We start from the raw sequence: 24,385 nt of genomic DNA on the forward strand, positions 1-24,385 counted from the left end.
AAGAAAGGGTGTTGCCTCAATGGGACTCGCCGACGCCCATTCATTCCTCCTGCCACTATCCTCGCTCGACACACGTACTCCGGTGACAAACTCAAGTGACAACGAATGGGGGAGGAGGAAGACGATGCGGTGTTGACTAGGGTTGATCGCCTCTTGAGTCGCCCATGCAAATGAGGGGGGGGGGGGTCATTGCTACTCCCGCTCCACTAACACCTCAATCTTGAGTTCTCCACTGGCGGATCATTTATTCCTTAGTGGAACACAAAAGGAAATAAATGTGAATATGGCTGTGATATTTTTGAGAATGCATATGAAATGGGAATCTCCTAAAAATGTGCATGAAACGGTATTTCTTAGGACGTAGTATATACACTCGATACTCATTCACTCGCCCGCGACATTTAGCTGGATTTAACGCAAGCGTTGCTGCTTCTTGGGTTCCAGTTGTCACACAGAAGTCAAAAATGCAGAGATTAAGATGTCCGCTGTTTAGTTCCAACGGTACAGCGTTTATTTCCTTTTACAGTCAATTTGTCTCATGTTCGCTTCTAGCTAGCTCCCATAAAAGCCCATTCCTCTGCCAGTACAATTTGCCCATTTTCGTGAAAAATCATTGAGCTCTGCAAGCTCTCTGGACACCGCGCGCCGGCGCCGCCATGTTTCCCTTTGGTTCCTCCGTGCCACCGAGCAACAAGGTAGGGAAAGGGCTACGGTAAAGGTGTTGTGTCAATCTTTTTCTTGCGTGCGTCTGATTTCACCGTGGGATTCTTGCAGCATGGTTTTGAAGAAGACCAGGAAGGCAAACTCAAAAATATTGTGTTTTCAGTCTTCTTCTCTTTTTTTTTTACCGGTAGAAACTGCGTGTTTGACTTATAATCATCATTTCTATGGAAGTTGTATCCTTTGTTTGTGATTCCTTTCGGACTGGCACGCGAATTCTAGATCCCTTAATATCTAGGGATATTGGGTCTAATCTCTGTTTGCTTAACCAAGTTCCTGGAAACCAAAATAGTTTGAGTTTCGCGGTTTTCAAAAGAAAAAAAATCTAAATGATTGGGTTTAGTTTTAAATGAAATGATTGAGGGATTTGTTAATTACAATTTTTTACTCTGTCCGTGTTTTAAAAAAAAAATCAAATTTTAGGGATGGATCTAGATATAGATATCTAGGTATCTAGATCTACCCTCGTAAGTCGGTTTATTTGGGAATTAGGAAGTTATCTAGACCCTAGATCTATATGTGTGCTAACGAATCTAGACACACACATAGAACATATTCATTTATCTATGCATGAATCTAGATATTACTAAAATATCTTCTACTGTAAAAAAAATACATATAAGCAGTGCTCTTAAAATATATTTGTTCTTCTGGTTTCATATTTTTCTCTTAGTCATAACAAGACGTCCTCGCTTGCACAGCTAAGAAAAACGCACTTGTTTGTGTACTTGACACTCGATCAATTCATATATGTTCGGAAGCAGGGTTTATAGTTTTAAATTAAAAACTACTCCATACTGGTTTACCGAAAACCAAACAAAAATGGGTAAAACCGATGACTTTTGCTCAACATTTTTATGATAACTAGCTAAATCCAGTCGTTTTATTTTATAAACCGACCACTGATGTTTTTATGAAAACTATCGGTTTTGTTAGCCATGTCTCAAAGTCTAGTCTATTTGTTCTATACACTAGAGTAATAGCTAGCATAGTTTTCATAAGTTGCAACCAAATCATTAAAAGGGAAAATTAAAAACATCTCCAAATATCACTGTTAGCATGAGATTCCCCTAAGTTGATTTATTATAACAATAAATACCATCTCCTAACTCAGCTTGGTTTAAAAATTTTCACTTGTTCTCATGGTTCTTTTTCACATGTTTTATATAACCTAGCGCATATTATGGTTCCTGTAGACACATGGTTATCAAACCTAGTACAGTCGAACTCGTCCCGGTGGAGCACGAGACATAGTTAATTAAGTCGCATGTTTTATATATTATACATATGGCCTCGAACATATTAATGACGCAATGTTACGTGGAACTTATCTTCCCGCCTTAAATTTGCTATATAAAACTCAATAAGAAACATGCAATAGAGCATAATTCATTGATCTCGGTCAGGTCTAGCTGCTATGAATTATTACCACAATTGTTCTTCGCCTATATATATTCCTATGAACATGTGAGTTTGCGGCTAAAAAATACGTGAACAACAATAATATGGGGCAGTTTCAAAATAAAGTGAATTAGGAGAGATGTATTTGCAGAAAATCAACTTAAACTTATAAAGGGATCTCGTACTAAGAGTGATATTGGGGATTTGCAATTTTCCCTTTTAAAAAAGAACATTATCGCCGATTCGTTTTTGTCATTATTTTATACATTCTTTATCTCTTGATTTCATATTCTTATTTTTTTGCTTTTATTTATGCTTATAAACTAAAATTTAAATTTTTAGTCTTAAATTTGGAGTTGATTTTAAGAAAGGATTTCATAGTAGTTTTTTTTCCAACAGAGACTTTTAGATTGTTAAGAATACTTATATAAAAACTCTATTTACGTACTATTTTTCATTTACAAATATATCATTACTATGAGAAAATCCAAACAATCACCCACCCCTTCATATAACTTTTGTGTGGCAGGTGGGCTCTTTGGTCTCACGTTCTCTTTTTCTTTTCCTTCACATGCAATTGCACCTGCGTTCTGTTGGTACTGCTATATTATTGACTCTCTATAGTGTACGTACTGTTTGCGAGCTAGCTATCTTTCTCAAACGAAAAAGAAATCCATCAGGATTCAAATCTAACCAAGAGAAAATCGATTAATCTGTTGATCATCTTTGTGTTTGCAACTCTCAAGGGCAAGGAGATCACGGCGGATGAGGCCGGCGGCAGCAAGGGGTCGGGGCCCGGCTGCGAGCACGTCAACAAGCTGCCGCCGCCCCTGTCGGCCGAGGAGGAGGCGGCGGCGCCGGAATGGCTGCGCGTGCTGCTGCGGACCAAGTTCTGGGGGCAGTGCAAGCAGCACGTGGACGCGAGCCGCTCGGAGGAGTGCATCTTCTGCCTCCGCTGCTGCAAGGTGCTCTGCCCGCACTGCGACCACGCGGAGCCCGGCCACCGCCTGCTCAAGGTCCGCCGCTACATGTACCGCTCCGTCGTCCTCGCCAAGGACATGCAGGACCTCAACGTTGACGTCTCCAGGATACAGGTAAGTAAGCGTGTGCTACGTACATGCCTATACTTCTTATTTACTAAAAATTAGCTTAGATACATGTACGTTTGCAACAGGTTATTAAAAATATTTTTAATTGGTTGAAACAATATCGCATATGTCTATACTATGTTTAAAAAGTACAGACAAAAACTTTCATCTAAAACAAATATATCATGGTTAAAAATTAAGGTGTTGTAGAGCTGCACAACTACAGAGAGAATTAGAGCATATATTCACATATATTATGTTGATTAATGATTCATGGTATATGATTAGAAAGTACACACAAAAACTTTCATCTAAAACAAAAAATATCATGCTTAAAAAATTAAAGAGTTGTAGAGCTACACAACTACAAGGAGAATTAGAGCATTCAAGTATATTATGCTGAATAATGACCCACACATGCTAGTGATGGTAGTGGTGACAGACTCATCATCACCATTATTGTATTTTGTATTTTTATCGTAGTATAGAAAAGGCTGATGGCGGCAACAGTGAATCGATCAACCAACCAATTCTCTATATTTTTCACTAGTTATTGTTCCATCTGTTTTAAATTATAAACATTTATATAATTTAAATTTGTTCCTAATATAAATATTTTTTTCATATTCATGGTATCATTATCTCGTTAGTCATTTCCCATTTGAAATTATTTATATTGTATTTGCATCTATCATCGTATCTCTATCCATTCCTTATTTATTAAAAGACATATTGATATTGTGATATTTTCTCGCCAACCTTAACATCTGCTAAACCACCAATAAATACTTATATTTTTGAACGGATTAACTATTTCATATGTTCTAATATTACAAAATTGTTCTTTTACATTGAGTTTACCTTATTTTTTTTTCTCTCGAGTACAAATTTATTATGCAAGGACATCTATATCAACTAAAATATATATTCTGAAAACATCACAATTAATTTGTACCTAATGTTAATATATGTATAACTATTTTAATCCATAGTAAAATATGGGTATTTAGTCAGAACCAAGTAAAACTTCCAGTATGTGTTACTCGATATGCTTACAAGACATTCACTCGTAATTGCAGACATACGTCGTCAATGGGCAGAAGGGTGTGCACCTGAGGCCCATGAGGAGGTCCGCACAGTTTAAGCCTCATGCAGATACGCCTCGCTGCTTAACCTGCTTCTGCTGGCTCCGCAGTGCACCCAATAGGTTTTGTTCGCTCAGTTGCAAGGTTGCATTCTCTCGAGCACTCTTCTCATTTTCTTTTAATCGTCTGCAAATATACTCCCTACATCCAATAATATAGCCATTTAAAGCATTTGAATTCTGTATAAGAATATATTTGAAATCTTAATTTTTTTCTTTGGCATCCAGGTTGGTGTAGACATATCCCAGGATGAATTCTCGGGGCCTGAAGCTGAGCGCAGGCACAGGCAGGTTCTAGGAAATGTGATGGAATCGCCTCCCCTCCTGCAGAACCCCCCGCGACCATTTGATGCCTCGCCGGTGGAAGATGAAGACGCCATCATGGCTGAAGCTGAGCGTGGGCAGGTTCAGACGAACGCCACGGAGTCGGCGTCGTCCGCGGTAGCAGCAGCAGCTGCAGATGAGATTATGGCTGAAGCTCCTGTGATCAACGTCGACCCCCACTCCCTGAGGAGGCGGTCTCGCAAGCAGGCGGAGCCTCAGAGGGCTCCGTTCTTCTGAATCCTGATCTGATACCTCGACAGTTTAAGGTTTGCCATGGTTAAAGCTTTAGATGGAGGAATTGAATAAAATCTGGCCGTGATGGCTAGGTCTGAGACATTGTCTGTTGCGACATGGATTTTGTTCAGGGTGAACCTGTTTTGCTTTTGCTGCCATCTGGAAGATGGGCTAGCGTGCTGAGACTATTTTTTTTTTACTCCATTAGCTGATCTGCTGGTGTTTTAATGTTGATTTGCAGCACCGTATTGGATTTGGAGGTGCTAAACTCTGTAATAATCTATCTCAGTGACATCTGATACTGGTTGAATTTGTGTTCCTGTTATAGATTTTCCCTACTTCGTTCTAGTTTTTTTATTAGAGATTTGCTCCAGCCTAACAAAAAGTATCTCGAGGTACCAAATCGTTTTTCAATATTGGATCTAGCTGTGTATCCAATAATCAGAAATGATTTGACACCGCGAGATACTGGTACTCCAAGATACTTTTTGTTGGACTGAAGCAAATCTCTTTTTATTAATTCCATGTGACTAAAATATGGGTAATGTTTTTTATTAGAGCTTTGCTTCGGTCATTCCTTTTGTACCGCATGGTACTAGTACCATAAGATACTAAAATCCTCACTTGTGTTATCCATCTTACAATCAAGCCGGTACTATTGGTGATGATAGATCGAACGGTTATGATTGCATGGTACCTCGAGGTACCAATTTGGTCGTGAGGTGAATAGCATGAGTAAAATATTAGTATCTAACGGTATAAAAGAAAGGACCGGAGTAGAACTCTTTTTTATTATCACTCAATCACTCATGTCACTGGGATGTTGATCTCAGGCCCACATTCCAATGAAGCAATGAGTTCAAGTAAGGAACTGGAGATCTTTTTCAATGGCAAATGAAACAGGGACAAATCTTTTCGCTTATACTTTTAAAATTTAAATTTTAAAACATAAATTTAAAATTAGTTTTGGGTTTTATTCATCATAGATTTTTTATCCTTTGTTTTTAGGTCACCAAGAACACGTATAAAAGTTTAATTTATCCGTAAATAAGTTTTTATTTGTTAATAAGTGGTTTTGCTTGTGCGTACGGACGATCAAAAGATTGGCTGATTTTTTTTAGAGTGAGACGTATTTTTCTTTTGGGAATGGGATCATCTGTAACCCACATCAGTATTTGCAGGGCATCACGTCTTTGCTTTGTTGCGAACATGGTGAATGAGGGTTTGAAAATGATACCTGGTGACTGCAGTTGAATAACTTGTGATCCTTCAACATATTGAATCTTTTATTCATGCTTGAGCTTGTTGGCTGCTACAATGTTTTACTCCCTCCGGTCAAAAATATTTGAGTCTAGAACAAGATTTTATCAAAATTCTAAAATTTCAATCCTCGATAATTTCTTAAATATGTAGTTTAAATACAAGACAAATAATATACATAAATCACTATCATAATATCATGAAATTATCAGATTTTATAAATTTACTTTAACAAAAATATTATTTGTCAAAATTTTATAAGTTTGATAAATCTTTATCTAAATGATAAATATTTTTGGCTGAAGGTAGTAATTTTGAAGATGGAAAGGAAGGTTCTTCTCTTCGGCGGGTAGAAACACTTTAGTGAAGTCGGTCTTTATCAGCCTTGCCGATCTACCACTTAACAGCCGCACACACTGACATGGGTTATCATGCACATTGATCGCATTAGAAGAGGTTACCTTTGGAAAGGCGATCTCCAGAAAAGGTGAGCGGTGGTAAAAGTCTATCAAATTAGCAATTGGTCTGTAAGCCAAAACACCTTGGGGCCCTACGTATGTTATATTTCACATGACACTAATTAAGAGAAAGTCATATAGACCTTTGACGTAAGCCCTAAGTATCAAGATGTAGCGTGGGACTAGATGGTGAGGTGAGGAGAGAGAGGATGAACCACCTCTCATGTAAGAGATAAACTTTACTAACCGCAAGAAATTATAAATAAAGATAAGACATAATTAGTTACAAATGAATAAAATAAATATTTATAGTATATTGGGGCTAGTATACTAGTGGGCACATTGCATATGTTAACTTTTAATTCACAAGCTGATGATGGGTATTGAATTAGATGTAACTTGTTTTATGGCTTGGATTGCTCTGGCTAGACCGGAAAGGCAAAGAAAAAAACATGAGCTGGTTCTGAGATCTCATGCGACAATGCTGACTTTGAGAAACCACCACTGATACTAAACTCGGTCATAATGACCATTCCAATGGTATATTAATGATGATTTTTATTCTCACTGTCGTATAAACAAAATAACGATATGACAATGTAATTAATGAAGAAAGAGATGGATAAACCTAGAAATGGTTTTCTCGGAAAGAAACCAAATCTTCTCTTACCCAATGCATAAAGAAACTATGAAATCACCATTGAGGAGAAACTACTAGTTTCTAGAGAGCATATGTCATGCTCACTATTGGTGAAATAACGTAGAGTTAGACGAGAGAAAGAGAAAATAATTATTACTCGAAGACATCTTCACGGTGAAAAATGGTTTCTATAAATGATTTATTACACTATAGCAACCATATCATATCAGTTTCTTTCATTAGGACTGTCCTAAAGCATAATGTGGCTTCTGACACGACAATTGGCTTAACAAGCTGTGCCCAAAGGACACGGCACCCCTCCTCTACATATTAGCACATTGGTAAGGTGAAAACGACACTCGGTTCAGGATGAAGAGTAACTTTTCGGTGCTCTCTAACAATAGTATTATATTATTAATAGAAGTAAATCTTGAGCCGTTGATTCAAAAGAATATTCGAGCATTTAATTAATTAAGCGATTAGGAGTACTATTTCATTTAGATTTTTCAGTACAAGCAAAAAGTAATACGTCGGTACAAGGCAAAAAGAATACAATTAATCTCAACACCTAATAAGCACGGCACACTGCGGATGGTGCGCGACTGGTCGACGGCAGTAGTACACATTCACGCGCACCGTTATGGACTCGTGGCAAGTACGGATTCGTGGCAAGTATTAAATAGTCCCACGTTAATTGTAAAGGTGTAAAGAACCTAGGATATAAGTGGGGGAGCCTAACTTTTAAGGTGAAAAATGCACTTTACGATCCTACAATAAGCACGCACATCTAATCAGTTCTGTCCGGTTGTTGGATCGATGAACACGTCTTTCCCTACACAGCGTGAGCAGCCGAGCAATACAGGCACACAGCAACACCAAGTTTTTCCCGGCAATAAAACTCCGGGCTCATATTTTGATAGATGAGAATACCAATCCACGTTTCTACTACTAACACAGATGGTTGTATAAACTTAAAATTTAAGGTGTATAATTATCTATTTTACTGTCTATGTGTAATATGTCAATTACTTATAGATAATAATTGTCTCAACTGTTATACATGCAACCTTATGGACAAGAAAGACATAATTTGGTGATGGTTATTCAAGATGGCTTACACGGCCGAAAGCACATGCTTGCAGTAATTCCAGGATCCCCAATACAGTGTGCTTAGTGAGGTACTTAATAACATGATTAAGCTAAGCATTATATTTAAGCTGAGCTCTTAAGTATAGCACTTAGCTTAATTATATTGTTAAGCACCTCACTAAACACCTGCATTGGAGGTGCCTCATGTTAATTTTCTAAGAAGTTTTTTAAGGTATCTTTGAATGGATATGAACCATCCATTTGTTTCGATCGAACGTACCATGATCATTTCTACTACACCAAAACATCTGTTTCTAGGCCGGCTAATCCTCCACCAGAAAACCCTGGCCACAGATAACCTCCTAGCTAGACACTGGCCATGTAACTGGAAGTCTGGAACTGTTCGCTATGCACAGAGGCTTTCGAGGTCACCAGCCACCTCTTCAACGGGTAGAAATGATTATACTATGATACAAAATTTTAATCCTAAAAATAATTATATTTTAAAAATGGAGGGAGTATTTTAGATCTTGATATATTAGTCTCGAGGAGGACATTACAAATTGTGATGTTAAAAAAAAAACACCGCCTATCGTTTCCTAGAGCTAGTACCGAGCACAATCCTACTCCTAGCAATTAAAATGACCACGAATTTGACCAACTCTTCTTTTACCATAAAAAGAACTGAGGCCGCAAAAACACTCTGTACAATCTTCGTGCCCATTCCTTTGTAAAACCCGTGCAATCCTTCATACCGTATCATCTTTATGATCGCATCAATTGTACCTGGTAAACACAAGCAGTCGGCACAACATTACTTGCACGATAGGGATCAATTAGATGCACTGACACACAAGACATACAGCGACGAAGCACGATGATTCCAACAAATATCGGAAAATGATACCTGTGTATCTGGACATCACATTCCTGCCAATTTCTTGTTTCGCTTGCAACCTAGACTGCAATAGTTCAGATACAACAATCAGGACTGCGAACAAAACATGGCCCCTTCTTTTAGTAAGAAAACGTGACCCTATTTTGATATGTAAACCATTCGCACAGTAAACCCAGATAGATTTGTATCATGGCATGCATGCGGCATCGCTTGTAACTAGAATAGCAGGAGGACTAGATATTATTATTGCTGTTGTTGTTGTTATTGTTATTATTATTACATAGTATGAGAAAAATGTGACGTGGGATATGCAACAATGGGGGATTTGATTTTTTGACACCCGTCGGATTAATGTTTGATTATTTGACATTCTAGCCTGCAACAACGCAGGATATTTATTAGTAGACAAAATTTGCTAGAGGGCATCGAAAAACGTGTAATTAGCCGGTGGACACCGTAAGATCACGAATTTGCTGCATGACACCACAAAAATGTGGTAATTAGCTATAGGGCACTCCAGCCAATTTTTAATTATTTTCGGAGTCAAAAATTTTAAAAATGACGAGATTGCCCTCGGTAGCCAACTCGTTATGCGCTCTCATCGCAGCTAGGCCGCCGCCGTCGCCGCTAGCTCACTTGCCCTATAGGCTAGGGTACGGGTGTGGTGCGGCGCCGATACCGATTGGGTCTGGTTCGACCGAACCTAGTCAGTATAACGGATTGGTCACTAAGGGCAATCTCGTTATTTTTAAAAAAATTTACTTCGAACATAATAAAAAATTAACCGAAGTGCCCTATAACTAATTACCATATTTTTGTGGTGCTCTGCAGCAAATTCATGATCTTACGGTGTCCACCAGCTAATTACGAGTTTTTCTGATGCCCTGTAGCAAATTTTGCCTTATTAGTACTACTTGCTTTGGTGAAATCACTTGTTTTAATAACATCAGCTGGAGTATCAGACTACCCAACAGTTCCATATAATACACAATTTAATGACTTCCAGGTTTCCCTGAGCCTTTCAGGCTTAATTTTGTAAATCCCTAATTGCAGGCCCATCCCAATGGGTGGGCCATTAATCCTAATTTCTTAAGAAAAAAAGAGCTTTCAACGAAAGTACAAGTGAGCAATGAATCAACATTAACACTTCTTGCACAGGATAACGTGGTAAAAACTGCATATATGTATCTAAAATTAAGTTTACCTTAACCACTAGCAATGGGTATGTCACAACAGTAGCTCCCAGTTTTGCTATTGCACCTAATAAGAATACCTGCTCAAAGGAAAATGCTTAGAATAAGACATAAATATATATCAAAGGAAACTTCAAGGAGCTTAAGATGTTAATTTAGCAAAATTCAAGAAATAAACAAAAAAATCAAAACAGATGTTAATTTAGCTCTCAATCTGAAGAATAATCAAAGAAATATATGGTCTGGACTCTGGACTGTGGAATTAAACAAATGGAAGAAAAATGATGAATTTTTTATTGCATAATTCTAATAATATATTAATATATATGAAACTACTTTGTATAGCCAAATGATGCTCAAATAATTATAGCATGCATCTTTAAATATAATCATTCAAATGGAGTAAAAGAATTATAGACGAGTGATTTGAAGGTATTCAAAGCAATGACAACAACGATCCCTTTTACGTTGAACCAATTATTATTGATCAAGTAGATGTATATCTTCATTTGCCAAAGAAGATAAAAAGTGAAGACTGAACAGATTTGTAGGATGAAAGATACGTGCAGCTTTTTAGAAATAGAAAATATGAAGTTCCTAGAGTTGGACGATATAGGGAGAGAGATGTACTATGTAACTGAAATTGTTGTATTAAGCCTCGAGGGGCCGGTACATATAGGAGTATAAAAGGTAGAGATAAAGGAAGGTAGAAAGACTCTAAACAAATCAATCCTTTCCTAATAATTCACTAACTACCATATATCTAAAATCCCTCTGCAGTCCAAGCGTGAGCAGCGCAGACGCTTAGACTGTAGAAGAAACCGACAAGAGGACTCAACAATAGAGCTTTGTGTTGTAGTGGAAGTAGCTGAGACGAAGTTGTCAAAGTCGTAACTAATCGTTGCCGACGTCAATGCACCACAAAAGACCCAATAGTGTGCGACGCGATTTGTGGCAGTGATTGTGGTGCCAGGCGCGAGCACAGGCAGAAGCCAACAAACATGACGACAAAAAAAACACTAGAGTGATGATGGCAGGAGGACAATGGTGACGATTGGCAGAACAACGACATCAGGCAATATCACGTTGGTCAAGGAAGATGAAGCAACAACACCTTTGGTTTCGGTGGAATGATGGCAAGGGCAACGCAAACCGATCTATGATCGAGAAGAAGAAATCACAGCAACGAGGGGCGCCGATTGTGGTCTCAGTGGGGAACGTCGCAACGACGAGGGACTCAGTGGGGAACGTCGCAACGACGAGGGACAAAGCCTAGGTTGACAGTCGTGGTCTCGATGGGGATCTCCGTAGTTCGATGGCGATGGCAAGTCCACTAGATCCCGACGGCAGCTGGTGAAGATACCCCCATGAGAGGAGGGGACGGCAACAACGAGGACTCCAAGGGGTGACGGTGGTGGCCAGCAGATCCAGTTGTCGACATCGATCCGAGCGGCAGGGCTGGTGGAGCCTGACGACATCCATGGATATCGATACCTCCGTGGACAAGAACAGCTACAAGAACGACGACGACAAACTAAAAAAAATTCAAAAACAGGTGGCCGCTCTTGAGAGATTGATCCTTCCTGAGGACGACATTGCGAAAGTGTGAGAGAGGGATGATTAGATCACCCGCTCCGATACCAGGTTGGATAATATAGGGAGAGAGATGTATTGCATAACTGGAATGATTGAATTGAGCCTTGAGCGGACAATATATATAGGAGTACAACATGTAGAGATAAAGGAAGGTACTAGAGATAAGGAAGGACTCTAAACAAATCAATCCTATCCTAATAATCCACTAACTACCATATAATCTAACACCTAGGAAGATAGTACATCCAAACAATTGAAGTCATCAAACAGTTAATTATATCCAACAAGCACATATACAAGCAAAATTCTAGTGCAGAGCTAAATACAAAAAATCTATACCTCCATAGCAGTAATGTTCTTTTTGGGTTGTTCCTTTCCAGACCTCTTTGACTGGAGACGCTTTACCAATGTTTCGTAGATCATAAATTGAATTGATGGATTACATACCTGACAATTTAAATAGTTCATTCTGTACAATTACTTACATACCCACTAGTTTCAGGTCAAATGTTTTGAGAGTCATAAACTAACCATAATTAGTGTTGGAATAAGTCCTTTCCAGAATCCTCTTATGCCTGATTCACGGTAGACCTCCCGAACCTGTTTGATATTGATAAAAGTAAGAAAAATCATATTTGACAAAATTCAACTTCATTTGATGAGTTAAAAGTAAGTTAGTGAGACCCAGAACTTGAAATGCCATTGTAGCCATTATTCAATTTATACATACACATTTTTTTTGTAAATGAAATAACAAAATCCGTATGTGCAGTAACTAATCATAGAAAGGAGAAAGTGACTTAGTAAGAAATTCAAGAATTCTTGTACTATCTATACCCTTGGAGGACATTAAATATGTGGAGTGGATGTATATGTGATCTCAACCTATCTGGGTAGTTATAAGCTTCATGTATGTTGTATTATGTAAAATAATCTTTGGCAACTTGCCAAATTGAGAAATGTGAGTGTGCTCAGTTACTCACCGCTTGAACTGTACCATACGGTCGAGGCTTTTCAGAATCAAGTCTATATAACCTATCCTTAAGAATTGAGGCCTCTATCGAATTGGCCCTAGCGATATCCTTCAGCAAAAGCTCCTTTTTAGACTCCATGATCTTCTTTTCTGCTTGCGTATGTGTCTGAAAAATGGAACAAAGGTAATTACCGAACTGATGTATAAAAAATTAAAGATATTTTGAATAGCATTAGCATGTTCCAATTCAGCAGTAGTTGCATTGTTAGTAAAAAGCCTGGTTCCAAAAGACCATGGATTTTCAACTCATTTCACAAAAGATGTCATGACCTAATAACATTGTGAAGCACCTCCTGAAACCTCATGGATTGTTATCATAAAAGTACAGCTAATGTTTGGAGTCAGGACGCAGGTACAAAGAAGCTAAGTGTGCTATCTGAAAGTGGGGACAAATGCAACCTGCTTGAATTCAGTGGTTGCGATACCAATGTTAATATTCTAATACACTAGAACTCTAGAAGTTTTCTTCTCTTTTTCGACAGGACATATGGTATAACTAACTAACCCCATATTCAATGAATTTGCTGGTGCTCATGTTGAAACTACAGACCGATAAACAAAAATTTTACCTGCATACGTGTTACTAGAACCCATATTGGATTGGTAAGAAGAACATTGATTGACCTGCAGCAGAGAAAAATATTCATCAGAATGTCTGAGGATCAATTTTGCAATATTGCACATAATGCTGACTGATGGAATTACAATGACTAAAAAAACAGATTTAAAACATGTAGGGGATTGTAAGTTGCAATCAATTTGATGAAGTTTGAGATCTGTAATATTAGGTAAATAGAACCTTGTTAACCTTATTGATTATTCTTATCATTTACTATTCAAATTTATGTTCACCTCTGGTTCGGAAAAGTTTATCTTAAATTGTCTTCTTGCATCCAACACATGTTAGGGAAAATGCCATTAAAAACTGAAATGATTGATCTCTGTTTTGGTTGGAGTCTTGGAGGCATTGATTCACTAAATGGCTACTAAGAAGGATAAGTGTGCTTGTGATTCTGCTTCACATTGTTATGGTTTTCCAGAGGAAATCATCTTAACTGGAAAAGATTCCAAGCTTCAAGTTCAAATTTAATTATTGCTTTGGTCAGTTACAAGAAGGCAAGGCCAATAATTGTGACAATCACGCATTGGGAATTACATTTTCCAATTATTTTCTTGTCTCTTCCAAAAGAATTTCAGGTTTCAACATTTTGTTAGACTTTGCACGTTCAGTCAAATCCAGCTGATAATGTCCTCTTGGACCTCTAACAACAGGTCATGTCCCAATTATCCAGAAATGTATTGTTCATTCCAACATTAAATGGAAACAAGCATTTAATTTTTTGAGAGAATGTCTGGGATCCAGGTTGACTTGACATATAAATGAGGGAAATTTCAGTCCTTGAGAAATAACCTTGAGACAACAAATTTTTAGTGTAAAATTTTGGTAACAAAATGTGATGCCTCCCGGAGTCCCGGTACCCTCTCAAGGTTGGTAAAGTTAACCTATAAATGAAGTTCAACGATTGCAGTGTGAGTGGATAGCTTACCCAGCAACAGCTGCAATACCAAGCCAGGAGAACATCCCAACAGTGCCATCCCCTAGGCCCTTCTTACCACGAGAAACCGCTAGATCTTCCACCTTGTTTTTGAGAATCTGGTAAAAGTAGTAATAGATTCCCTACAACCACAGATAGGACGCGTCACAAATCCTGAATATTCACTGTATATAATAATCAAAGTATCATCACAAAATCACAACTTTGACAAACAGTACATCATAATTGTTCGAGAAAAATGATGTGCGCAGTACCAAACTTGCAAAACAACCAGTGGGATTTACCTGTGAGGCAGCGGTGCCAATAAGAGAGGGCTTGAGGCCGCTGTACAACCCACCCAATCCTTCCGTTTGGATCAGCTGCAGTTACTTGATTCCACACTTGGTCGTTAGAGCATCAGCAGAGGCGATTCTAAATAAACTGCAAGTCCGAGAGGAACCACCTGGAGCATCTGGAAGAGGGTGGAAGTGTTGGCGGCGGCGGCGGCACCACCACCCTTCTTCTTCTTCGCTGACCTCTCTGTCTGCTGCCGGGTGTTCACCTGCTCGGCCCATCATCGTGGGGCGAAAGGATTGAGCCGACTAGAAGGGAACATCGGAGCTAGCTAGGACGGAAGGGGGGGAGGAGGATTGTACCGTCTGGAGGGGGTAGGTGATGATCTGGGCGATGATGCCGCCGCCGGCGCCGGCCAGCCCGTTCACCACAGCGCTCGACATGCGCCAACCTGAAAAAAACACGGCCGCAAATCAGCACCTCAACGCAGCTAATTCCCTTGAGCTACCAAGATAATCGAGCATGCGCTCGAGAACTGAGCCACCTTGCCGGATTACGGGCTAGTACTCCTTGTTTGGTGGAGCCGTGGAGCGGTGGAGCCACGGGGGGAAGGCAGATGCCCCCGCGCTGGTGCGCCGTGCGCGTGCCTTCGACGCGGCACACGGTGCCGGGGGGTGAGGTCCGAGTGCGCCGCGCGGAGGCCGGCGGCGGCGGGGGAGGCCGGAGAGAGACGAGGGGGGAGCAGAGATCGAATTGGGAGCCTGAAGCTCACCACTGGTGGGAGTGTGCTCCGCGATTTTTCACGCTTCACTTTCCTTCGCGGGATTAGGGGAAGTTTTCAACTGAACCCTCTAATTTTCCGTTATTTATCGACTGTCCGGCTTTGCGCTCCTTCTCCAATCTCCATTCGTCAGGGACTGAAGGTTGACTCGTTTCCCAAACCTGGTGGGGTTTTGTTTGTATGGGAGACTGCGAGACGGATTAGGAAACGAGAAACGGCATGGACAGAACAGCCTTATCGGTTATCACTATTCCAATGTTTTGGATTGTGGGTTTTGGGCTGGAAATGAATCCTCGAACCATACCTCTCCTCCTTCCTCAGTCTCTCGCTCTATCCACGCAGAGTCGGCTAGACGCTTGTCGTGCTATAAATTCATATTTTTCTCATCTTCCTAAGAATTTTGGTATCCATAGATATGATGCATATGATCGTTAGAAATCACGATGCATATACAACTATATACGACTCTATTCATAAGTTCTAAATTAGCTCTTAGATTAGAACGTATAATCTGCACGCCTAAAAAAACTCGAGAAAACATAGTCTTGGAGTTGGATCTATCTATTCTACATCGTTCTTTCTTGTGATTGGCAATGTCAATGATGCGGCAACTCTATTCTCTTTGCTTGGATATTTTTATATCTTTATTGTTTTGTTTTCTTTCGATTATTCTCTTGAATCTAGACATCTATATTTTGTATGTTTGTTGTTGACTATTTTTTTGGCCTACAAAGCAGCAGTCCCTGTCTTAACGACTAGAATTTAATGTTAACGTATCATTATAGCAAAGGTGACTGTTACTCATGTGCTCTCTTTAGTTTTATCTTTCGATATTATGGTCGTATTAATTAGGAGCTATGGGTTGACAATAAAAGAAAAATGTCAACAAAAGAAAAAAGTTAGGCTATAACATATAGCGTTGATGCTAACACTACCAGACTCATAAAGAAAAATCTAACAAGCTGATCAACTAATGTTTTTATTATTCTACAACATAAGTTATATACAATTGATACAAACACTAATTAAAATTAAAAAAATATCATTATATCATGATACCTAGAAATGCCATCCCTCTTCACTCCCTTCTTATTTTCTAATTCCGAGTCCTCTTTAGCACAACTTCTCCATGTTGAATTAGATGTTTAAAGCTATGTAAATTAATGGATTCAGAACCATAATCACATTAATAAAAGTAAATAGGAATATTTTTATTTTATTTTGATGAAATATAAAATATTGAACCAAATTAGTTTAACTACAAACTTCAAACCAAATTAATAGTAGTATGAGGGATCCGGCTCCAAACAGAGGATTTGATTTTTCAGTCCCCTCGTTTCCTTTCCCACCCTCCATCAGCCTAACGGGACCCGTAAAACCCTAGCCTACCGGAGCGAGCCGCCGAGAGTCCAAGGCCGGCTGGTCGGAGAGGAGTCTCGTCGGAGAGTGTGACCGCGTGAGGTGGCTGCTGCTCAACTCGCCCGCCGCCAAAGATGTTCTCGCCGGCGATCAGGAAGCCCCACCTCCTCCACCGCAGGTGCAAGGAGGAGGCGTCCCCCTCACCCCCTCCTGCTCCCGCGCACACACCGTCGACCCGTGGATTCGCCGTCCACGACTGCCCCGCTACCGGGACCCCGGCCCCATGGACCTCCTCCTCCCTGCTTGCGAGGTCACCTTCTTGATTTCTTTGGTTTCACTAGAATCACCACATTTCGTCGTATGCTCGTCTCCAACTGAGGCGCCGGAAGCGCGCAATGCAAATGAGCTATTCTCCGCTCACTGCAGTAGTCTAATTCGTTAACCACGGATCGCTCAGCTCTGACATTTTTATATTTGAACTTTTGCAAACCGCCAGGATTTCAACATCAACGCGAACAGGCAGGACTGGGGATTCTGGCCAGATCCAGCCGGTGCACGTAGCAGAATTTCCCCAAGTAGTTCGGAATGCGCAAGCCAACCTTCTGCAAAAGAGTTTTCCCGGTAATTATTCCTGTCTGATGCTCCTATGCTAGTTGTTTCCTGGGTATATACTTTGCTTGTACTACCATACTGAACAGAAGTCGCCATCTCTTGTAGGCAAGAACTTGCTTGCTGGTGGCATTGATAAAGAAACATCCCTTGCATGGATGATATGCGGAAATGAGCTTTTTATCTGGAGTTATCTGGCTACTGTTGCAAAAGACTGTCTTGTACTTGAGGTCCCTTCTTCTCTTCTGGGGAACAAAGGTGCAAAGTCCCTGTGTGGTAGTCAGTGGACAGTTTGCATAATGAGATGGGGTAGTAGTGGTGCATCAACAAGGAGTAGTGGAGATATGTTGCACCGAAGAAGTTCAACTGGTGTTATCCTATGCAACAAAAGAACACAAGCTATGGCTTATTGGCCTGATATCTATACTGAAAACAGTAAGAGTCCAGTTCTTGGTTTATTTGGATGCCGTGATACATCTTCAGATGATGGCACATCTGGAAACTGCAGGATTAGTTCTCTTATTGCAGCGGCAGTTCCAGGGGGCATTAATGAATGCATTGTGATTGCTTCTGAGCCAACAGGCACTTTATGGTTGTTCCAATGTTCACCAGCTGCAGTTAATCGGAGAGAAATTCATAAGGGTTCATTAGGAATTCATGGTGCTGATCGTTCTCGGAAAAACAGTGGTGGAGGGTCCTTGGCTTGGCTACCAATTAAAGTATCCTCTGTGGCTGCTGAGCGGATGTTCTTTTTATTGACTAGTCATGAGTTGCAATGCTGGAGCATCTCATTCTTGCATGATATCAACTGCAAAAAAATAGGGTGTCAGGAAATTGTTGGTAGTGATGGTGATTTGGGCATAAAGAAAGACATAGCTGGACAGAAAAACATCTGGCTTTTGGACATGCAGATAGATGAGCATGGCAAGGAAATTGACATTCTTGTTGCTACCTTCTGCAAAGATCGGGTTAGTGGGTCAAACTACACCCAGTATTCTCTTTTGACAATGCTGTACAAACCTAACCAAAAGTTTTCATCTGAAGATAATGTGATTAAAACTGAAAGGTTTTTGGAGAAAAAAGCTCCTTCTCAGGTGATAATCCCTAAGGCTAGAGTAGAGGACGAAGAGTTCTTGTTTTCTATGAGGCTAAAAACTGGCGGTAAGCCTTCTGGTTCTGTAATCATACTATCAGGTGATGGAACAGCAACAGTAGCAATATATTGGAGAGGTTCAACCCGACTCTATCAATTTGATCTGCCTTGGGATGCTGGAAAGGTTCTGGATGCTTCAGTTATCCCATCTTCTGAGGACAGAGATGAAGGAGCTTGGGTTGTTCTTACCGAAAAGGCAGGAGTGTGGGCAATTCCTGAGAAAGCTGTGTTAGTTGGTGGGGTTGAGCCACCAGAGCGCAGCTTGTCACGAAAAGGCAGTTGTAATGAAGCAGTTGCTGAAGAGAAAAGGAGAAGTCAGGCACTCAATTCTAACGTTGTACCCAGAAGAGCTAGTTCTGAGGCTTGGAGTGCTGGAGAGAGGCAAAGACCATCATTAACTGGTTTATCTCAGCAGGCTGTGGTTGATGAAGAGTCTGAAATGTTACTAAATCGGCTCTTTCATGATTTTATTTTGTCCGGTACAGTTCATGAAGTGCTTCAAAAGCTTAGAGCTGCAGGAGCATTTGACAAAGAGGGTGAGATGAACATATTTGTTCGAATAAGCAAATCCATCGTAAACACATTATCTAAGCATTGGACAACAACTAGAGAAGCTGAGTTTCTTGCTTCAACAGTTGTTTCATCGCTAACTGAGAAGCAGCAAAAACATGAGAAATTCCTTCAGTTTCTTGTCTTGTCTAAGTGCCACGAGGAACTCTCTTCAAAGCAAAGTATGGGTTTTCTCTTGTCATTATATTTATTGATTTATTATTTCCCTATATATATATCATAGATATGTATGTGTTATTAGTCGGAACACATTGGTTTCTTCATTCAGAATATTATAACGAACGCCGATGACATTTTTATGGTTTTAAACCTATCGGATCTGTCTGGTAAAAAAAGAAAGAAAATCGAGAGGAGCTGCTGTAAATCATGTAAATTCAAAATACTTCACAGCTGATCTTAAAACTATATACAATTGCAGAGCTGTTCCGACCTTTATTTCTGTATACATGTTTGTTAAAATTGGTGAGTGAGCATGTACCTCTATGGGAATCTTTACCTAGCTAGCCTTATGTAGTATGCTAATATTGGTATGCCACATCCAGATGTGATGCAGACATTATTTTCTCTTAGAACAGCTCACACTTTGTATTTCTGCTAAAAGGTTACAAATAGCCGTACAAGTTAACCACATTTTTTAGATAATTGCTAGTGCATTATTTTGCACGACAAAATCTATTGGAAAAGAAGTAATTTGTTTGTTTGTAGGAACTGCAATGCTAACTGTCATGGAGCACGGGGAAAAGCTCTCAGGAATGATCCAGCTCAGAGAATTACAAAACACTCTTAGCCATCAACGCTCAAGCATAAATTTATCACCTCAGTCAAAAAACCAAACAACTGGTGCATTGTGGAACCTCATTCAATTGATTGGTGAGAAAGCTCGAAGAAACACTGTTCTCTTGATGGACCGTGATAATGCTGAAGTGTTCTACAGCAGAGTTTCTGATATAGAAGATCTGTTTCATTGTTTATCTCATCAGCTTCAATACATTATAACTGGAGAAGAAAACCCTTCTGTTCAGATGCAACGTGCACTTGAGTTATCAAATGCTTGCATGACCTTAGTTCAGGCAGGATTGCGCTACAGAGAGCAGCACAAGGACTGGTATCCTTCTCCTGAAGGACTGATAACATGGAACAGCCAGCCTGTTGTACGATCTGGAATCTGGCGAGTAGCATCATTTGTTATGGAGTTTTTGAAAGAACCAGGAGCTGCAGATATGTCAATGAAGTCCAATCTGTGGTCTCAGTTGGAAGGACTTACAGATATCCTGCTGGATGCATATATCGGGCTGTTAACTGCCAAATTTGAACGTGGTGAGGAGCATGGTGTGCTAGTCCAAGAATACTGTGACAGAAGAGATGAACTTCTTGGGTCCCTCTATGACCTTGCAAAACAAATTGTAGATGCAAAATATCAGGTTTGGTTTAAAGTAAAATCACTATTTGCTCAGTAATTTTCTTTACTACAGTAAAGTGCTTACCTTTTGCAATTTCATTTTGTCCAGTGATTTACCTGTTCTGTCATATCAATATGCTATCATTCATTATATTGATGTTTGGCCTATCAATCCTTAAGACAATGTGGTTGCTTAATAAGTCATAGCTTATTTAAGTGATTATGCTCTGTCCTACCTAGATTAGTGATTGCTTTATGTCAGAGACACACTTAATTTGGAGTATGAATCAAGCAACTGTTTTATGTTTAGATGACTGGCAATTTTTTTTTATTTAGGAGGCATATTTTATGGATTGCCCATCGGTTGAGTAGTGTTGTTGTCAGTTCTTGACATCATATTAATTTTTATTAAGTAGACATATTTTCTGGATTGTCCATCCAAGTAATTTAATGTTGTTGTCAGTTCTTGACATCGTATTTATTTATTTTTATTATGGAGGCTTATTTTCTGGATTATCCATTGGTCAAGTACTCTAGTCATCTAGTATTGCTGTTGGTTCTTGACATCATATTACATGAAGGCATGTAGCCGTGTAGCACTGTCATTGAATTTGGCATTGATTTTTGTTGTCCAACTCCTGATATCGGTATTGTGTATGTATTTCAGGAGTCAACAGAAGTCACTGACAATCTGGATTTGAAAGAATCTATATTCAGAGAAGTCACTTCTCCAATTTTGGCAACAGCTAAACGGCATGAAGGATACCAAACATTGTGGCAAATTTGCTATGATCTCAGTGATACAGGTCTTCTTCGCAGTCTTATGGTATAATCACAAGACCATAAATTTATCCCATTTCATCTTTCTAGGGTACAATGTTGACTATATTCTGCAGGCGATAACACACCATATGTTATTGGCTTATTGCAATGAGTTCGCATATCAAACTGTTCACTTTCCACTAAGTTATACTAAGGGACATGGTTCTAATGTTGACCTTGTCTTGCAGCATGATAGTGTAGGACCTCATGGGGGATTCAGTTTCTTTGTTTTCAAACAACTACTCAACAGACGTCAGCATGCTAAGCTATTAAGGTTAGGTGAAGAATTCCAGGAAGATCTAGCTAGTTTTCTCAAAGAGCGGGATGATCTTCTGTGGCTTCATGAGATACGCTTAAACCAGTTCTCTTCTGCTTCTGAGACTCTTCATACTTGTGCTCTACATGTGAGTCCTGAGGAAGGTGCTAACCTTACAAGCAACAGGAAACCACTGTCCTTTGTTGACAGAAGACGCTTTCTCTATCTCTCTAAAATTGCAGCAGCAGCAGGTTAGCTGTTTCTTCTCTTGTAGTTCATCATGGTATACATGATTACCTTAGGCTGTGTGCACTGAAACAATTTTTGTGAGGTTGCACTGAGTTAACCATCGGTTGATGAGGAGTTATTCTCTAAATATCATGCTGGCTATGTGCAAAATTGGTTTCAAACTCCTCCTTGATAATGTGTAACTTTTATTGAACTAGCTAAATACCCGTGCTTTTCTACACAGAAATATTCCATCCCTTCCACATTATAAGACTTTCTGATCTTGCCTAGATTCATACGCGTGCTAATGAATTTAGACACATATAAAATATATACATTGATACATGGATGAATCTAGGTAAACCCAGAAAATCTTATAATATGAAATGGAGGGAGTATGAATTATACATATGTTAGTATTGTTTGGAACTTGTATTTTAGAGATGAAAAATAGATTCAATATATAGGACTATTTTGAAATATTTTATATACATAAAGTAGTTGGTAATACAATATATAATATAGTTGGTGGACGGCAGATTCATTTCCACCACCATTACCTTCTTTTAGAATAGTATAGATATAGATATAGATGCTGTATAGTTTGATTCTGCATCAGTTCATGTGAGCTGTAAACAAAATATATAGTGCACCTTGCAGGATTTTGTTCTGTGCAAATGCACTGGCAAACAATGCTGTTTCCTGCCAAGAGGCCCATGGTCCTTTCATTGTTCAAAGAATATGTTAGTTACCCTTTGAATTGCTATTCAGTGTTGATAGTGCAGACACCTCAAAGTCATGAACCTTTAATTTGATGGGGGCGCATTGAAAACCTGAACTCTGGAACATAGTTCATGCATGATTGTACTGTATTTGCTTTAACATGATTCTTATTTTTTTTCCTTATTCCCTCCCTTGAATAAATTCGTTCCTGATATATTGCAATTTTAACAAGTAGGGAAAGATGTTGATTATGAAGTGAAGGTTGTTCAGATAGATGCAGATATCCGAATTCTAAATCTGCAGGTGAATTGTCTTAAGCAGAAAAATGTCATGTTGTACATTTGTTTTCCTGGCCATAATATTTTGCTTTTGAACTTCAATGTGGCGTTATGTTTTTCATTTTTGCCTTCACACATGCATCAAATGTTGGTAGGGCAAGTGAATCCAAATCTACCCATGGGTGATGGAATCTACATCTTCCATATTTAGATGCTGAACATATTTACATTTTTTTCATATTTATATAATTGTCTTATTTAGATTTAAGCGAAGTGTTCAGGCTGTAAAAAGATGGGAAAAAACATGTATAGCCACATTTTGAAGATGCATTGTCTTTTATCAAATAAGTAGGAATTGACAACTGAATAAACTAGTACCTTTTTTTTCTCTCTTTACAGGAAGAGATTATTCAGCATGACCCAGAATATGCACACGACAAATATACTTCAAAGCCAGTTCGTCCATTGGAACTGATTGAGATGTGCCTGAGGAGAGACCGAGAGCTCTCCCTTAAAGCTTTTGAGGTATTTGCTTGGACAAGCGCCTCATTTCGATGCTCCAACAGAGGCCTGCTAGAGGCTTGCTGGATGAATGCAACCGACCAGGACGACTGGGTTAGCCTTTCACAGGAATCAGAGGGTTGGAGCGATGAACGCATCCAAGAATCTCTTCAGGGTACGGTCCTGTTCAATGCCTCCAGGCTGTGTTATAGCCGAGACGCCGTGGTCTATGGTGGTTCATTTGAGGAGGTGCTACCTGTGAAGAAAGAAGATTTGCAACTGAGAGGCTTGGAGGGCAGGTGTCTCTCGGTGGAGGAAGTGCTGATGCAGCATAAGGATTTCCCTGATGCGGGTAAATTGATGATGACCGCGGTGATAATGGGCAAAGAACTACCTGATACTGTTGCTGCAGCCGAACCTGTTGAGATGGACTCTTGATGCTGCCATTCTGTCGTGGAGAAAGACGTGCAGGTTTGGACTTCCAAATCAGAGGTTTTTTTTTTCTCTTGGCAGCACCGAGTGTGCAGTTACAATCCAGTTGTATTCATATTGCGGCGAAATTATTAGTAGAGAATGCAAGATTGTCAGCTCGTGCCTTTTTTTTTTAGCTTGAGCTGTGGCTTGAAACGAGCTTTTCTCCCCCTGATAGAACAAAGCAAACCTGATGTTCTGTTTGCTTAAAAATTTCTATGTAGGAAATGCAAAAGCATTCTTTAGTAATCTAGATTTTTTTACTGTGTTATTGGAAATTGTGTTTTGATTTTTATGGGAGGAAATCACACTTTAGGTAACGCGAGAT

The 24,385-nt window shown here is 39.5% G+C and overlaps 3 protein-coding genes across 4 annotated transcripts; 2 read left to right on the forward strand and 1 right to left on the reverse strand.

The window, feature by feature from the left end:
* Positions 1–283: 283 nt before the first annotated feature.
* On the forward strand, positions 284–4,914 carry LOC102709162. Its single transcript, XM_040522847.1, has 3 exons — positions 284–346; positions 2,868–3,215; positions 4,582–4,914. The coding sequence occupies exons 1-3, from the start codon at positions 284–286 to the stop codon at positions 4,912–4,914; spliced, it is 744 nt and encodes a 247-aa protein (XP_040378781.1).
* Positions 4,915–8,848: 3,934 nt separating this feature from the next.
* LOC102709450 (peroxisomal nicotinamide adenine dinucleotide carrier-like) lies at positions 8,849–15,753 on the reverse strand. Its single transcript, XM_006651122.3, has 12 exons — positions 15,452–15,753; positions 15,270–15,358; positions 15,077–15,175; positions 14,919–14,993; positions 14,626–14,756; positions 13,648–13,702; positions 13,029–13,184; positions 12,577–12,645; positions 12,385–12,492; positions 10,461–10,529; positions 9,266–9,320; positions 8,849–9,144 (listed from the first exon to the last, which is right to left on the reverse strand). The coding sequence occupies exons 2-12, from the start codon at positions 15,348–15,350 to the stop codon at positions 8,948–8,950; spliced, it is 1,095 nt and encodes a 364-aa protein (XP_006651185.2). The 5' UTR covers positions 15,351–15,358; positions 15,452–15,753; the 3' UTR covers positions 8,849–8,947.
* Positions 15,754–17,012: 1,259 nt separating this feature from the next.
* LOC102709727 (nuclear pore complex protein NUP133) lies at positions 17,013–24,241 on the forward strand. Of its 2 annotated transcripts, none has more exons than XM_015835680.2 (8): positions 17,013–17,357; positions 17,544–17,668; positions 17,765–19,540; positions 20,085–20,812; positions 21,446–21,604; positions 21,789–22,107; positions 23,043–23,110; positions 23,485–24,241. In XM_015835680.2, exons 1-8 carry the CDS (start codon positions 17,182–17,184, stop codon positions 24,022–24,024), a joined length of 3,891 nt encoding a protein of 1,296 aa, XP_015691166.1. In that variant the 5' UTR covers positions 17,013–17,181; the 3' UTR covers positions 24,025–24,241. The 2 variants fall into 2 exon arrangements, with proteins under 2 accessions (XP_015691166.1, XP_015691167.1); XM_015835681.2 differs by having other exon boundaries at positions 20,085–20,800.
* Positions 24,242–24,385: the final 144 nt, after the last annotated feature.

The sequence above is a fragment of the Oryza brachyantha genome, chromosome 3, assembly GCF_000231095.2.
Source record: "Oryza brachyantha chromosome 3, ObraRS2, whole genome shotgun sequence".
In the NCBI taxonomy this organism is placed as follows: domain Eukaryota; kingdom Viridiplantae; phylum Streptophyta; class Magnoliopsida; order Poales; family Poaceae; genus Oryza; species Oryza brachyantha.

What these genes read in the sequence shown, in the direction of transcription:
- LOC102709727 (XM_015835680.2), top strand. Translation starts at nt 17,182, where the DNA reads ATGTTCTCGCCGGCGATCAGGAAGCCCCACCTCCTCCACCGCAGGTGC. An exon ending in TCTGCAAAAGAGTTTTCCCG is followed by an intron (nt 17,669 to 17,764) that starts GTAATTATTCCT and finishes CATCTCTTGTAG; the next exon opens with GCAAGAACTTGCTTGCTGGT. An exon ending in TAAAATTGCAGCAGCAGCAG is followed by an intron (nt 22,108 to 23,042) that starts GTTAGCTGTTTC and finishes TTTAACAAGTAG; the next exon opens with GGAAAGATGTTGATTATGAA.
- LOC102709162 (XM_040522847.1), top strand. Translation starts at nt 284, where the DNA reads ATGGCTGTGATATTTTTGAGAATGCATATGAAATGGGAATCTCCTAAA. An exon ending in CTAAAAATGTGCATGAAACG is followed by an intron (nt 347 to 2,867) that starts GTATTTCTTAGG and finishes GCAACTCTCAAG; the next exon opens with GGCAAGGAGATCACGGCGGA. An exon ending in TTGACGTCTCCAGGATACAG is followed by an intron (nt 3,216 to 4,581) that starts GTAAGTAAGCGT and finishes TTTGGCATCCAG; the next exon opens with GTTGGTGTAGACATATCCCA.
- LOC102709450 (XM_006651122.3), bottom strand. Translation starts at nt 15,350, where the DNA reads ATGTCGAGCGCTGTGGTGAACGGGCTGGCCGGCGCCGGCGGCGGCATC. An exon ending in CGTATGGTACAGTTCAAGCG is followed by an intron (nt 12,646 to 13,028) that starts GTGAGTAACTGA and finishes AATATCAAACAG; the next exon opens with GTTCGGGAGGTCTACCGTGA. An exon ending in TTATTCCAACACTAATTATG is followed by an intron (nt 12,493 to 12,576) that starts GTTAGTTTATGA and finishes TTAAATTGTCAG; the next exon opens with GTATGTAATCCATCAATTCA.